The sequence below is a fragment of the Protopterus annectens genome, chromosome 15.part0 (assembly GCF_019279795.1).
Source record: "Protopterus annectens isolate FY-2018-M chromosome 15.part0, PAN1.0, whole genome shotgun sequence".
In the NCBI taxonomy this organism is placed as follows: domain Eukaryota; kingdom Metazoa; phylum Chordata; order Ceratodontiformes; family Protopteridae; genus Protopterus; species Protopterus annectens.
Genome location: NC_056749.1, coordinates 260,305,806 through 260,323,326, shown reverse-complemented (window position 1 = coordinate 260,323,326; position 17,521 = coordinate 260,305,806). Strand labels below are relative to the sequence as shown.

The 17,521-nt window shown below is 43.2% G+C and overlaps 1 protein-coding gene across 1 annotated transcript in view; it reads right to left on the bottom strand.

Moving 5' to 3' along the window:
* Window positions 1-17,521, bottom strand: part of MAGT1 (magnesium transporter 1) — a 281,130-nt gene that overhangs the window by 90,793 nt on the left and 172,816 nt on the right. Inside the window, exon 5 of the mRNA XM_044057255.1 lies at window positions 12,593-12,682. Coding sequence (XP_043913190.1) covers window positions 12,593-12,682 — 90 coding nt within the window. The remainder of the gene's footprint in view (window positions 1-12,592; window positions 12,683-17,521) is intronic.

Here is a 17,521-nt window from a genome sequence, read left to right as displayed (position 1 = left end):
TTACCGACAGGTTCAAATGGGAAAAGTCTAGAATTGGTCTCAAGTCCCCCGTCTTTTTTGGCACCAAAAAGAACCTGGAGTAGAACCCTAATCTGAGCTGGTCTTGGGGACGGGCTGGATGGCTCTTTTTCCTAGCAGCTGCCGGATTTCTGTGGCTGCAGCCTCCCTCTGATCGGGTGGTACATCGGGGAGGTTACTGAGTTTGGGGACATGAAGCATTGGAATTTTGTACCCTCTGGATATAATTCGAAGCACCCAGCGGTCTGACGTGATGGACTCCCATGCCGCTAGGTGCTCCGAGAAGCACCCTCCAACTACCTCCAGTGTGGAGCAGCCGGGCAACCCTTCAGGGCTGCTGCGTGGGCCGGTCAGAGAAGGATTCTCTGGACCCAAAGTTCCTGGGAGCCCCTCTGCCCCTGGGACGGCATCCTCCCTGTCCTCCTCTGCCACGGAAGGACTGGTTGTCCGGAGCGGGTTGTGAATGTAGCGATTTCCGGAACCATATCTTCTTCTGACCCTTTTGGTTCTTCGAAAAGGACCGCTGGGGAGCAGAGAAGCGGACTCCGACGGCAGACAACGTCTTCCCGTCCTTCTCTGTGTGGACTAGCGTCTCGCAAACCGTTTTGCCAAACAGGGCAGAACCATCAAAAGGGGCGTCTGCAAAGGACGCTTTAAAGGGCTCCGCAAAGTCACAATGCCGGAGCCAGGCCTGACGTCTCAGGACTAAGCCCGCTCCGCTAGCTCTAGCGGCTCCCTCGATGGCATGGGACAATAGCTGCATAGAGGTATTAGAGATGGATCTCAGAGTGACCATTCGGATGGAGTACAACTGTTTGTCCTCCGCCATGGACTCGGGGGGGGGGGCAGCGTATTCTTTGATAAGATCCCGCTGCATCCTGATGACATGTGCCATATAGTTCAGGGGACCTTACCGAAAAGGTCGCTGAACTAAAAACTCGCTTCCCTAAGCGATCCATCGAGCGGGACTCCTTGCTTGGTGGATGGACTGAGGGGCTCTCCTGAGCTAGTTCCCTCTTCGTGGCTGCCGCCATCAACATGGCATCTACGGGGACCCTTGCTCCAGTGGGACCGGTCTGCGGGGGGGCTCAGTATCCTGTCCGGGCGTTTAGGGACTGGCTCCACGGTGTCTGGGTCCTTCCACGCCCTGGTGGTAAAAAGGTCCACCAGGGGGTCGGCCGGAGGGGACACCAAAGAGGTAGACGGGCCTGCTTCGAATGCCTCCAGAAACACGGACTCATCGGAGGAAGCCTTGGGGGCAGACCACCCACCCCTGATCCTAAGCATTTCCATGATGTCTCCAAAGGAGACATCCTCAGAGGGTGAACTTGGGGAGCCTTCCCCTTCATCAAAGTCCGTGTCCTCTGTTAAGGACTCAGGGGAGTCCACATGCCTACTCTTACACTTGTGCTTGCGAGGCACTTCCTCGGGGGGGGGCTGTCCGAGGAGGTCTCGCCAGCAACATCCTGTTCCAATGGAACAACCTGGGACATCGAAGCAGGCTGTCTCTGTGGCCGGGTGATGGAAGCCTGGCCCAGCAGAGAGGGAGTGCAGGGTGGAGCAGAGACAAGGGCCGGGGGTCCGGATGCTCTCGACAGTGCCCTCTCCACTACATCGAAGGCTGAGGGAGAACTGCTCTCCCTGGGCTCCGAGAGCAGACTCCCACTCGGATCCGATGAAGAGATCGAAGCCGGCGCCGAGACCATCGGATCCGAAGGACCAGTGTGCTCAGACCTGGACGGAGCCGAAGGCACACAATCCCTCAGATCCGAAGCTCGGCCCACGGCTCCAAGAGGTTGGATCAGACAGACTCAAGGGCAAGGTCGGATCTGAAGTACCAAGTACTGTCGGCGCCGACCCACCCCTGGCTCCGATGCTGCCCGGCTCCGAACCCGGGAAGCGGGTCGGAGAAGGAGCAACTGGAGCAAAAAAGGGTGTCGAGCTCCCCCCCAAGGGGGGGGGGGGCAAGAGCACCCCCATCTGCAGCTGGGCCTGGATGAACCTTCGCATCATCCAGTCCAAGTCTATATCTGACATACTGTAAGTCGATCTCTATGAGGCCACCGAGGCAAGCCTGGAATGCCACCTCGATGACCTTGATGGAGATCAGGCCTCCTCCTCCTCGGGTCCTGGGGAGAAACAAGGAGATCGGAGCTGCGGAGGAGGAGACCTAGAAGCTGTGGAGGGAGAAGCCCGCTTAGCCGGCGAGGCAGAAGCGGAGGCCTCGGCCCGCTGCTTGTGGTGCTTCCTCCTCCTTTTCTCCCTCCTGGCCTCCCTGTCCTCCTGCGCTTTAGCGGGAGTTTTGAGTCCAGGCCGAAGGAAGGGGGGCAGGAGTGGCTATCACCACAGGCTGTGGTAGTGCCACTGGAGGAGCGGGGGCCAGAGCAGAGTCCGGGGGCAAAAGTCCCACCAGGACCAGCATCGACCTCCACTCTTTCAGTGCCCTGGGGTTGAACGCTGCACAAATGGTACAGCCTGAGGAGAGGTGTTCAACCCCAAGGCACCGAACGCACCTAGTGTGGCCATCAGCCGGGGAGAGCTTATGGCCACACTCGGTACATTTTGAAAGAATGGCTTTTGGGGCCTCTGCCATACTGAGAGGAAAAAAGTACTACACAAGCACACAGGCCCCAAAACACTAACACACACACACACTCACTAACGACCAGCAAGGGGAGGGAAAAATCTATGTAAAAGGTACAAATAATAAAGGGAACCTAACACTTACACACTGTTTTAACTTTATAGACAGAAAGGAATGAAGAAAATACACTTATATGAATAAGTCGCTAAGAGCTCTGAAAAACCCAGCTACTCACAAGTGCGGCAAACTAGATCTGAGGTCATGGTGGGTTGGCAGGGGATTATGGGTGAGGGGAGGAGCTAGGAGCTCGGATCCATTAGCTATGAAACAAGTTGCCGGCTCGGATCCGCTATCGGATCCAAGACCCACAGGTTGCTGACAAATGAAGTCCCTACTTCAGATCGGCAGTTATTCAGTGTTAGTCTGGGATCACTTGCTGTGTGATCCTGTCCTGCATTAGAATTGGGGCCTTGGTCGGGTTCTAAGTTGGCAAACAGGTTGGTGTTTTTGTGGTCCAGCAGTTGGTAGAGTAGGCTCGGGCTGGGAGCATTGTCTTCTGTGGTAACACTTTGTCCTTTGGCCCTTTCTGTGGCTGTGTTGTGTTTCCTGGGTCGATTCTGTAACCCCAGGTCTCTGAGGATATTCTCCACAATCATAGATTATTAGGATAGTGCCCTCGCTAGGGTGGCGAGGTCACTGGGAATGCTGTGGGTGGTCAAGTCGAGTAAGTCTCGACTCTGATCAACTCCTCTTGCGTTGCTCGTTTCCTCCATGACTTGACAGTAAGGAAAAGACTGATACTGAGAGAAGGTACTATCACCAGGTGGATAAAAACAAATACTGAAACAATCCTGGGTGGTCTGGAAGAAACACAACTGGAGACGGAGTAGAGATTTAACACTTTCGTTCGCAATTTTATTGGTATCGCATCTAACGTCTTCAGAAATCTAAAACACAGCATTCTTTTACAGCTTTTATGTGTTAGGCTAAGGCAGTTTAAGACATTATAATTATGACGTGGCCACATAAGAGCTTGCTACTATTGAAAAACTCGCATTGCTAGCTGAGCCATTTTAGGAGGCATTTGATATTTAAATTGCCGTTAAGGCCTGGGGGGATGTGTGATCTAAGTTCTGTTTGCCATTTTAGTTCTTGCACCTCGAGTGGGGTGCTGGATCCCTGGGTAAATGCGTGCACTTTTTCTAGCAGTAGGAAGTGGAATTTGGGGGGGCTGCACATGCTAAAGGAGTGCTTGGCCAATGCAACAGTAGCAAGCTCTAATTATGTGGCCACGTCATAATAACGCAGACAGGCAGACACACGCAGACAGACAGACAGACACGCAGACAGACAGACACACAGACAGACACGCAGACAGACAGACACGCAGACAGACAGACACGCAGACAGACAGACACGCAGACAGACAGACACGCAGACAGACAGACTTTACCTGCATTAAATCTAAACTCACAAGAGCACTTTAGGACTTTTCCTCAAAATATATGAAGTGCACAGACCTTATGTTTCTGAGATTCTGGGACATTAAAACACTCTTAATTTCTCCAAATCTTTTTAGTTTCTAATACCATGACAGGAATGGACCCCATTACTACGTCAAAATATGATTAAAGGTCATGAAATTAGTATTCTTTCAATCTTTGATACAAGCCAAAAGTGCTCTTAACAGCACCCGCAATGTGCCCAGTAAAGACACCTGCAATTCATATGGGGTTACATGTATGGATAACGTACCTAAATACGATTGTAAATTCTTTTTATAACACCCTTTGCTCCTACTACTATTGGAATTGGCTGGGTATCGTTCTTGCATATTGCTCTCGTTTCTGCCTGCAAACCTTGAAATTTTATGACGGTCTTAGTACGCAAGACACTGTAGTCACTGGGTGTAGTGATTTCAAATATCAATGCTACTTTTTGTCCTCTTTCATGGATCACTACATCTGGTTTTCTCGCATCTGTCTTTTGAACTGTTGGTAATGGGTGATCCCATGTGATGTAGACCATCATTTTCTAGGATGCTTTGTGGCTGATGTTTCCAGTGTTTCAGCCACTTCAATACTATAATGTTTGCACAATCCCCAGTGCAACAGTCTTGCCACATTATTATGCCTTTCAATATACAATTCTTCTGCCATTAGTATGTCACAACCAGCAACAAGGTATGCAACTTCCTTCCCACATGTTCAATAGACTTTGTAAACTAACATGTACGTAAGCCCACTATCTTGGGCTGCCAATGTAAGCCTTTCATCTTTTGGTTCAAATTTGCCTCTTCTTAACCATTCTTACCTTTGATCCCAGTCAACATGAGGTTCTTCCAGAAGTTTTCTATACTTACAACTATATTTATGCATTTTCCACACTTCTTGCCTTCTCATCTTATCCTTCACCTTATAGTCTTGCTTTTCTTTTTTGGCACATTCAATTCTTGCCTGATTTGTATCTACTTCTGGTTTGATTTCCATTCCTCCTCGACACCACTATGCTTCTGCTAGATTAAGCAGAGAAGTCATCTTAGATTTATTCTCCACATGTTTCAAAACTTTCACTACGTTCTGGTCTTCTGAGGTCAGCAGATGTGTGTGCAGTCACACAACTGCAGATCTATACATGTAATCAATTTCAAGGAAACCCATCCCTCCTTTGGAATGAGGAATATATAATATTGGTATGCACTGATTTTTATAAATCATTTGGAGAGCATGAAGCAACCTCCTTTTCCTGTCTAATCTATCCAACACGTTTTGGGGCCAATCAATCACTCCAAAACTAAGTTAGGACAAGAAGAGCAAATTGGTTTATAGCTTTAATTTTGTTCCTAGATGTCAATGCTGTTTTAAGGAACAATTTAGGTCTTCTGAAGTATTCCTTACTAAGTTTCATTCACATTTGTTCATGCTTTATTGTTGATCCTTCATCAATTCCCAAATATTTACTCTCCCTCTTGCTCAAGCTCTTTTATATTACATTCCTGTCCCAAATCGATATTTTCTTGGTGCTGCAGTTTTCCTGCTTTAAAGGTTGCTTTTGCACATTTATCAAGACTGAATGACATTCTTATGTCTTCTGAAAAGGTTTTGACAATTTGCAGTTGTGCTTTCAGTTCCTCATCTGAATAAACTATACAGTTTTAAATCGACAAAGAGAAGATGAGAAATCTTCACACTTTGTTGTTTTCTAGGAGCCAAACTACAGCCATGGCCTAAGTTAAGTAGACAGCTGAATGCATTAAGGGCAAGACAGAACAGCAGTGGTGACAGAGTCACTATGGAATATCCCCCTTTGAATTGTTATCCCTGGGATAATAATTTGTCTTATCATGGCATAACTGCAAAGTGGTCTGCCACTGTTTCATAGTCACTCTAATGTAGTCGATCAGTATATGTTGTATCTTACACATTTATAAGCACTCTTATCCATGAATGTGGGATCCTAAATGCTTATTACTAGTCAATCCATGCCATACTTAGATTTTTCCCCTTTTTACATTTCTCCATTATGACTAACAAATGATCCTCAGTTTCATATGATTTTCTTTTATTGCCCTTTTCTTCTACTGCCATAACTGAGTTTTCTTCTAAAGGACTATAAACTCTGTCGGCATCAATTCCAGTGTATAGTTTATACGTCGGTAGGCAAGTTATTGGTCTGTAATTTTTAGTGTAGCTTGCAAGTTCACTCTTAAGTAGGAGCATTGTTTTCCTGTTAGCCAGGCTGGTGTTTGTCTGGGGTGTACATATAAATAGTTCTTACTCGTGGCTAAATCTTTGTGCAAAAATATTAATACTTTTAACCAGAAGTTAGGTACTGCATCTGGGCCTGTGGTTTTCCAATTAGAGGCTTTTCTTAACTTTATTTCACTCTCTCTGGCTGTTACTTCATTCCAGTTCATATCCTGTACCTTTAAACTTTTTTTTTCTTTTACTACTTCTATCCATTTAGCATCTCTGTTATGTTCCACAGGAGCTTCATAAATACTTCTCCAAAATATATTAATTTCTTTTTGTGGTCTTTCAATTCCTTTTACTTTGTTTTCCAATTCTCTATAAAACTGAGTCATCAATAAATTGCTTATTTTGTATTGTTCCTTTATATTTATCTGCATATCTTCTAGGTTTTTACACCTGTCCTGAGATTTTTAGTTTATTAGCGATAGTGCATGATAGATCCTGATCTGCTCCAATACTGCACACTGCTTTTAATCACAGCTTTTTTAAAGTATTTCTATTGATCTGTTCCTTCTTCTATACTCTAACAGTGACACTTCTTGTCTTAACTGCTTTATAGTTTTCTCTATTCAATACTTCCATGATGGTTTGATTTCTACCCTTCCTTTCCCTCACTACCCTGTGTTCTTGTGGTAGAACTTTATCAGTTATTAATTTAGCTGAACAGTAATGTATACTGTTTACTTCTGTTATATCACATGGATCTCTGTGGATAATCCTAATTAGTGTTCACTTGTTTTATCAAACTTCTGACTTTTGGGGTTTTATTGATCTTCTGCAGTCTATTTCTTTCATTGATCTTAACAAGTCTATCTCTATTATATCAAGCAACTCTTCCTTCTCTTAGCTCATTTTCTTCTAAACTGACGCACATTTTTTGTTTTCCATTTCCTACGGGAATTCTATAAAAAAGTTCTATACCATCTTCCTGTGACACATCTTCAATTTCATCCAGTGCCATCTGTTCATCTGTCACACGGGAACTTAATGGTCTATCACTCCTCAACATTGACTGTCAGTTTCCTGTTCCTTCCCTTGCTGTCCAGCTTCAAGTGAACACTTATACTGGTATCCTATGGAAGGCTCCAAAATATCTTCAATATGGCACCTGACCAATTGCTTCCCGTTCCACTGTTTCCTCAGAATTTGGGTGTCCATTTCTCTATCCTGTTGTGGTGCTTTCTGAATTAGATTTCCTACACTGAATCCTTCACTACGCAGATACTTCATAACCTCAGTTTATATTTCTTAAATTTCTTCATTACTAATCTCCTTTTCTGCTTTTCCTCTTTATCTTATTTTTTGTATTGTAAAGTTTTTCATGTCTGGATTCATTTGCCCGTTTTTCTCTTCAAATATTTTTGGTGCTGCTCTTTTTGATTAGTTTTGCATTCTCCTTTGCATAGATATTAGACCATATTAAATCTCTTTCTTTCCTATGTCCATATTTTTTCTTCAAATGTCTCTACCTTTTTATTTCTCCTTACTTTGGAGACTCATAGGTTCATAGATTAGTACTAGGCTAACAGCCCTTGCGAGCCATTTTAAGGCTAGCCAATTATCCCCTGTGAGATTCAAACCCTGTAGCTTGTGTTTGTAAGGCAAACACCTTAACCATTAGGCCACCCTCCCAACCAGTTGACAGTATGTGTGTAACGAGTGGTTACAGAGTTTTTTTTACGAAATATTACAAACATAATTAATAATCACGGTTTACTTTGACTTATAAAATTCAGTTTAAGACCTAGAACCTAAAGAATACTACCACTATAAAAATAGTTTGTGCTGAAGAGTTTGCCATTATACTTATTTCACAATCCCTACGGTTCCAGAAATATGAACATTTGTTTGACATGTGAGGACGTAATTTGATTCTGTCAAAAGGCTTAAGTGGAAGTTACAGTGCAAACTTCCTCAGCCACACTGGAGTGAGGTGTGTTTCATACTGCTCCTATGAATTCCCCTGTCTGGGTTGGCTGTAAATGTGATTTGCTGTGATTGTTGTTTATTCCAAGATTCAAACAAGTCTGCAACACTTGGTCTCCGGTTTGCACCAGTTGATGCCTGATAGGAGCAGTAATGAGCCAGTCACCCAAATATAGAAACATGCAGAAACCATGCAATCTCAAGTGAGTTGCCACCACTGCCATAAACTTGGTTAACACCCTGAGGGCTGTGGTGAAACCAAAAGCCAGTGCTCTGAACTGGTAATAGGCTCCAGCCAGAAGCGCAAGTACCTTCTGGATCGTCTATTTTATGTGATAGTATGCATCTTTAAGATCTGTCAAGCACATCCAGTCATCCTTGCTCAGAAAGGGCAGAATGGACTGAACCGTGACCATCCTTGAACGTGGTGTGTCAAACTGATTTTTTCAACACAATGAGATCTAAAACTGGTCTCCAGTCCCCCGTTTTCTTAGGCACTAAAGAATCTTAAATTTTGGATTCTATTTGGTCTGGAGGAACCTTTTGGACGACTCATTTTCTAGCAACTTTTGAAATGTCGGTGCTGCTGCTTCCCTCTGGATTGGGTGGAACATTGGGGATTTTCTTGGGTAACAAGGATGGAAGGGAAAAGAGAATAATATACCCTCTGGAAATGATTCTCTGAAACCAAGTATCGTTTAGGTTTAGCCAGGCTTCTTGGTGCAGTGATAACCAGCCCCCACCTGCCTCCAGAGGAAGGCAAATCGGGCCTCCATTCAAGAGCACTGATAGGGTCTATCACAGAAAGTATCTCAACACCCTCTGTTTTGCAGGCCTCCTCTGCCACTGGGGGGGGGGTCTTCTACCATTATGGCTTCCCGCTGCCTCTGGGGGAACTACCTGTGTGTCATGGAAAAGGGCCTCGAGCTTCTTAAACCACATCTTTTGACCTCTCCACTGATACTTGGAAAAGGTCCATTGAAACTAAAAACATTCACCAAAGGCAGATAAGGTCTTTCCTTCCTTCTTGCACCTGGAATGGGTCTTTCACTTTGGGGCTAAACAAAGAACAACCATCAAAAGGAAGCAATCTGACTTGAAGGGCACCGCAAAAATCAGTCTGGCGCATCCAGCACCTTCTGCAGCATGTGAAATGAGCCTCATGGACGAATTTGCAATATATTGAAGGGTAGCCAACTGAAAGGACACAAAAGTTTGAGCATCTGCAGTAGTGGTCCCCGAAAAGGAGTTAAAGTTTCTTATAGTTCAGCAATCTGATAGCAAAAGTCACTGAAGCATATACTCACTTCCCACATCTCTGTCCAGAACCCTTGATTCTCCATTAGGGGAATGGACAGTGGAACTCTGCAAGTTCCTTATTTGTAGCTGCCGCCACGGCCATGGCATCAACCAGTACTCCCTTACTCCAATGTTCTCTTCCTACCAGTGAAGCCAAAATCCTACCCAATCTCTTGGAGACTGGCTCAATCTTATCAGATTCCTTCCATGCCCACCTAGAAACCAAATAAAGGAGTTCATCAGTGGTCAGAGTGACCCAGGAGGTAGACAGGCCAGTCCCAAAAGCTTCCAGAAATACTGAGACTCCGGGAGTTGAGTTTGCAGCAGACCAACCACCTTTCTGTTTCAAGATCTCAAGGATTTCTCCAAATAATACATCAGGTGGTGATTTGGGAAGTCCCTCTCCCTCATCAAAGTAAGTATCCTCGGTGACAGACTCCTGGGGGGGATCCAAGTGCCTCTTCTTGAACGCCCTTTTCCCAGGGACTTTGGTGGGATGATCTGGGAAGTAATTGTAAGACAGCACAGTACCTGGCTGGGTGGGCTGGAAGCTCTGGGCTTGCTGACCCCAGTGGTGCAGAATGCAGAGGATCACAGTGCAAAGTCAGCTGAGACCTCAAGGGTGGATACTAGGGGGAAGAAAGGACCCACCTGACCTGCTGGAGCAGAAAAAACCCTCTTCACAGCCTCAAAAGCCGACTGCACCAGAGAGAAGGAAGCCACACAACTAAGAAAACGAGTTTCTGCCCTGCCACCTCCCTCCATTCAGTGACCATTCCATCACGTTATAATGTAACCTGTGTTTAGAGTTCCTACACCAAATCCTTCACTTCGCAGGCACTCCATAACTTCTATTTTTTTTTTTTTACTTCTACTTTACTAATCTTATTGTCTACATTCCTTCTTTGTGATATTTTTTTTTAATTGTGAAATTTTCCATATCTGGATGCCTTTGCCTGTATTTCTCTTTGAATATCTTTGGGGCTGCCTTCTTTATACCTTTGCATAAATACTGAACCTTATCAAATCTCTCTCTTTCCCATGTCCATATTTCTTTTTTTATACTTTTCAAAATTCTCTAGGTTTTGTTGTTTATATTTTCACACTTCCTCAGATGCTTCTTTTTCCAAATAGATCAAAGTTTCTTGGTCTATATACCGTTTTCACAAATCTATTGTATTAATGAACATAATTTTTATTTGAACACTCCAGTATGAAGATAAATATGTCCTCACAATCTTCAAACTGTAACTAGTACTAAATTGGACTGCACCTTTGGCTGGTTCCCATGCAGCCATGATGTCTTCCTGTTGTCAAGTATAACATGGAGCAAGCTCTGGTACATATTTCTGAATGATTAAGTTAAAAGATAATTCTTTGGGGGCGGGACAGATACAGCACATATTGGGGTGGCCAGCCTTGACTGAAACAGCAGTCTTTAAGAACTAGCACAGGTGTGCCGTTTTGGGGAAAAACAGGGTAATGATACAAAAGGCGTACACTTAATCATTGCCAAGAAAAATGTTAAATGCACTACCACGCATTTCCTGCTTTCACCTGTTGGGCATCATTTGTACATAAACATACTTTGTATTCTGTGTTAAAAAGTTTTAAACAAGTCATTTATATTCTAATTAACTTGATACATTTGCTAGAGATACAAGGCTATTTTATGTCAAGATAAATTCAACAGCTGTATCTGGTCAACATCATCAATATCAGTTGCGACATCTGTATTCACCTAATGGGATTACCTAACTAGTAGCAAGGCATAATATGCAAATAGTGGCTTAATTTCTTACTGACCCAGTCAGTTCTGGTGGCGTGGTGAGATAAAGTTCCAAACATTCAAGGCAATCCAAGTTCAGTTAATGTTTGTGGCACCTGACAGACCTGGCAGGAGAGCATCATTGTCCCCATCGCAGGGAAGGATTAATGGAGTCAACCATGCACTGTCATAATTCCTCAGAAGAGAGGATGCAAATGCACAACCTAGGAGGCGGGTATTAAACTCGGCAAACCATTTCCTGGTGGTAGCTTTCAACATTGGTGTGAGAAACAGCAGACAGAGAAAGCACTGTAGGCCTCCACACTGACGCAGACCACACATTCCACCACCCAGGGTGGAGGTTAGGCCATACAAAATTCCCTCATTTTCAAGATGCTGATGCCAACACAAGTGCCTTCACAGAATTCTCCAGACAGCTCTCATGCTGATTGCAGGTGAAATCTCTGGATAAGGTAATGACTGGGCCATGTATGCATGGGTACAGGCTTGACGAGAATGCATGGAGACAAAAAAATTACACAGAAAAAAAAATCTCATCTAAAACTACAGAATATATCAGGATCATTAAAATTTCCACTCACGTCATAGGAAGTTCCTGAATGAAGACACTAATGTCATATCTGTGCTTTTCTTAATACAGTTTTGCCCTACTGCCTGTGCAACTTATCCAGCTCTTCCAGCTATCCAGTGACTCTTTATTCCTCCCACTTCATTTAGTTCATCTGGTGAGGAGTGTGAATTAGCAGCTGGGTGGTCATCACCATGAAGGGGAAAAGCCCTTTTACCTTTGTTAGAGTACTACTACAAAAGCTGGATTATGTACAGTAATATATCGCTGATAATGTTGTCTTTATCTGCCTTCTCATTCTCCAGATCTTGTTTTATATGGACCTGTCACAAGCTGTCACTCTTTATAGTCATGCACGCATTGTTTACTTCTAATCTCCACCATAAGATATCCCTTGTGGCACTGGTTCCCTTCTCCTCTCCTCCAAGGTAGTACAGGGTGTTTTTGGTTGTTCAATCCTAACATCCCAATGCAGTTCTAAGATCACTACCTGAACCTAAAACAGTTTCCGCAGTCTACCACCCTGCTGATGTACCAAAGGAGCCGGACCTACAACTCATTCCAGGGTTTATCAAAAATGTAAATGTTTCTCGACTTCTAATATAGCATAATTTCAAATTAACAATACAAACAGCTCATGAAACCAGAGTACTTACCATCTGTCCTGTGTGAGGATTTTTATGAGCATAAGGTGGTCCGCGGATATGGTTCCACATCTGACCAGATGTCATTGCCAATACAAAACACTGTAAAAGAATGAAAAATGCAAATTTCAAAACTAAACATGCAAGTATGAGCAAAAATGACTTAATTGATAACAGTAAAATCACTGAAAAGCTAGTTAATAACAAGATAAAGATTCCATGATATAACTCAGACTCGTAGTGCTTTAAGTCTTCAGAAAAACTTTTATAACTCCCTCATTTTTGGTTGCCATCAGTCAGGATGGCTAAATACAGATAAAGAGAGAGAGGGAGAGATCAATGTCTATAAAAGTCAAACTGCTGTTGTAACCAAAAATCTTTGCTACCAAAAAAAGAAAGCCATAACTCTATCATGTTCTCCCAAATCACATTAAATTCAACTTACAGTCACTGCAAGCTGACTGATAGGGAATTCCACTAGAGTGACCACATTTACAAACAACTTCCCAACCTCAATGTAACCCAACATTCCCAGGTTTTATTAGAAAACCTGTTCTCTGTAAGGTCCAGCCAAGGGAGGGGAGCTGGGGAAGAGAAAGAACAATCTTCTTTGTATTTTGCTAGCATCAGGACACCTCCTTCCTGACAATGGAATGAAAGACTGCTGCACACATGCATGCCATACATAGGAGAAGCAGGCCTATCCAAAATACTCACAAAGAAGTGTGCTTGGATGCACACAAACCATAACTGCACACTTACCTTCTTGGAAGTAGAGCTGTTCTCCCTCTTACCACTGCCATAATGTCAAAGTGGATGGCTATCAAACCCCAAAGTCATGAAAAGCTTGCAGAGTAAGAAGGACTGACTTTACCCCCAGAATACTGACATGAACACCAGCCTCTGTTAGTGTTTTGACACTTTGGTCAGTGACTTTGGAAATTACACAGACACACACACAGACACACACACAGACACACACACAGACACACACACAGACACACACACAGACACACACACAGACACACACACAGACACACACACACAGTTAGAAGCATCCATGGTGAATGCCACCAGTGGGGTTGGAATCTGGAATGCGCTGCCCTGTATCAAACTGGGTAGATGCATGCATCACCGCAGATGAGAGCTGCAGATGCTGGAAATAGTGACTTGTGACACAGGGTCTGACACCAGAGATCACTGCATATGTATTGTCTAGTACAACACACTGTTGTAACACCTGGCTAAATTTATACAGGGAATTGCCACTGCCATCAAGTCCAAGGTCCTAAGGCAAAGATGGATGATGATGACTGAAAGAATGAACTGGAAAACAAAGTGATGGGAGAGGCCAGATGCTTTCCAAAGGCAGATGAGTTATGCATTCTATTTTATCTAGGCTGCAGCCAATGGATCAGCGTGGTTTTGTGGAGGGGAGGCAAACATTTGACAACATTAATAGAACAATGATGATCCAGAAGTACCTCTGTTGTTGGTGGATCTTGATGCAGATACACCATTTGACAGAATAAGCTGGGATTGTAACAGTAGGACACTGGAAACATTTGCATTCCCTGATACAATAATAGAGTTAATTAGAAGGATATATGAAGGCTCAGAGGCAAGAATTAAAGGAGCAGGGTTCCTCTCAAATATGCTGTATTTGAACAAAGAAACCAGGTAGGGGTGTCCTCCTTCCCCTTTGTTATTTCCTTTATATTCAGAGCTATTATCAAAGAAAATAGACAGACAGAAATTCAGGGATATAATGGATATGATAATCTAGAAAAGTTGGCTTTATTTGCAGATGACATTATTTTGTAACTGATTAATCCAGAAAAGGAAATCTCACTGTTTTGGAACATTTTGAGACAGTTTCAAGTCTTTTCAGGATATAAAATTAATGAAGATAAAGGCTATAGCCATAAATTATGTATCCACAAACAAATATTTACTGGGACATGATAAGTTAAAGTATTTAGCAGTACGGATTAAAAAGGCTTCTGTTATGGCAGCTAAGAGTACGTGGGAAGAGACTAAACAAAAGATCACACAAAAAGTGAGAAACTCAAAACTCTTACTTATGGGTTTGAGTAAGATGATACAAGCAGTGAAAATGTTTTTAGTACCTTGTACATGGGTCAGGCATACTTTTATCAACTCAAGGAGATGCTGTGGACAATAACTAATAAAGCAGTGAAGGGATTTATATGAGAAAGAAAGAAAGAAAGACAGTGGCAGGGCTAGCCACCTGGAAGTGTAACCTTGGGTCTAGATGGTCACTGCTGAAGTGACACCCAGACCTCATGTCCAAAAAGGGGTTATGGATGGATGGATCTGCGAAAGAAAGACGGCAAGCATTAAGTGAGATTAAGTAACAACATGGTTTAGGTTTACCTGATTTGAAGGGATAATTTAGAGTTAAACAGTTAAGACTCGTATACAAAACACAAGCGGAAAGTCATAATTCAGAGTGGAAAGGGATGATGATGAAGCAAGGGGGAAGTTAGGGAGAGAGAGGGGGGGATTTTGGATGCAGATCCTTAAGGAAAATAACTATACAGAATATTATATTCATAAAGTAGCAGAAAGTATTCTAAGAACTAAACCAGTACGAGAATGGACAAAGGAGATTTTGCCAATAGGGATGACTGCAGATAGAAGTACAGAAAATAGGTGAAAGGGGTCTGGAATTTACTGGAGAATCCTGGCAAAGGAACCAGGATTTTGGGAGCAAATAACTGAAGCTTTAAAGGTAACAGAGAGGGATGAAGCCAAGAAGACATTTGCACTGCAGGCTACAGACTGCCTTCCCTACAAGGCTTTATCTCAGAGTACAGGTAAACAGAAAGGGACAGGGGAATTTAAGTGAAAGTCCTACTCTGATAGAACTTTCAGTTAACTCAAGAACAGATGCAACTATTAGAAAGGGTAATTAGTAGGGGATATAAAATACTGCACGACAACTATAAGACTAGATCAGAGGAGGTTAGAAAAGATTGAGAAGATAGACTGGGAAAGCAATTTACAATAAAACAATGGGAAGACGTGTATGGCTCCCTACTATGCAACCAAGTCCAAAAGATGCAGGATCTTTGCTTGGAAGTGCTTCCATAGGTATTGTTATATCCCAAGCAGACTTTTCCTCAGGCAGAGAGCAAATTTTGGAGGTGGGATGGAGAAGAAAGAGGTCACTGGAAACATATGATTTGAGAGTGCAATGAGTTAGCAGATTTTAAAAATTCTCTACAGAGTACTCTATCAGAAATATTGGGTGAGCAAATGGCTCTTTGTAAGGAAATCATTCTTTTGTGCTGGGATACAGGATCTCTGTTGTGCTGGGATACAGGATCTGAATTGTCTGGACATATTATGGCTTTACTAAGTTTAACTCTGTCGGCTGCCAAAAAAATAATTACTAGAAAATGGAAATCAAAATCTACACCAACTATTTACGGTATCAAATATTTTAAGAGAGATAAAATAACTGTAAGAGGGATCTTTAGAAAAGGTAAACAGCAAATTACATAGACTTAAATGGAAATTACGAGAACAATATATGCATAACGATGTTCAGGAGGAGGAGGAGAGAGGTTTAAGGAAAGGCAGGAATTCAGCAATTTTTAGTAATGTTGGACTGATACTAGTAAAATATATATGTGATGTATCTACGCTGTATCCAAGTGGAAAAATGTTAAAATGTTCATTGTCTGTTAAATGTATGTTTGCCTATGTCTTAAGTGATACTTTAATAAAAAGTGTTAAAAAAGGCTGATAAATGGTGACACAATGAGTGGTTACATTATGCAGCTGTGGACTTAGAGAAACAGGCTTTCGACTCTGTGGCCTTTGAGATTTGCTAAGAGATGTTTCAAGTACCTCAGCATGATATGGATTCCTTTTACATGACTGGCATGCATGTGCATGCTGGGTGGGCACTGCCAATCTCTTAGCAGGTGCTGTCTGTAAGTTTGGATGGGTGGCTAGCCACCATCTTAAGTGTATATATTTGCACCTTTCACATATGAACTCTTGTGAAGGATGAACCAAGTGCTTACCAGAGAGCACTCAAGAAGTCGTCTGAGCACTGCCCTCAAGGTACCTAGTGCTAACAGGCTGGCAACAAAGGGTGATGAAGTCCACTGCAGACCAACGACATCAGAATAAAGTTTAATAGTTCATAGGTTCATAAGTACATACTACTCTAGCTGCCCTAATAGTGTCCAATTATCTCTCTTCTTGCTGAAACTTTCTCATTGGGTAGGACAACAGGCAGGGGATAAGGACCAGGGCTATGGAGGGACGAAAAAGAAGACTGTATACTATCTGAGAATTCCGGTCCTTTACCACCTGTCTTTGATGCACATAGGAAGGTTAAGAGGCTGACAGGGAATTTCACCACATTAAGTTAACTTAGTAGAGTGGTTTACAAAACATAAAAAATAATGGACACATGTACTTTGGTTGCTCACTATATCCGCATGACCCTGTGTAGCACTGCCTAGTTAGAAGTGATGAGAGACATAGTACTGAAAAGAGGGGGCCAAAGTGTTTCTTGGTGCAGTGGCCATCTTATCATAGCTAGGCGGTGAAATTTACAGCCAGCTGGAGCACTCCCTGCCCCTTAGGAATATTATGGTACTAGTTAAGTAGCCATGCTGCACCAGTCAGAATAGCAGGTACTGTGAGTGCAGATGGGATAAATTAGGACACTGAGGCTATATTCATACTTTAGTTCCAATGACCTGTGCCTGTGGAGTGTTCTCTGCCCAACCACTGCATGATGCACTGCTTTGTGAAGCCAAACAAAGTAGAGTATACAAAGTGGCCACAGCAGTTTAAAGTACACAAAGAAGCTACACAAAACAGCCTGCAAAACTTATGAGGATCAATTTCACCTAGAACACAGCCAAGCTTCCTTCGCTCATAAAGCAACAGTAG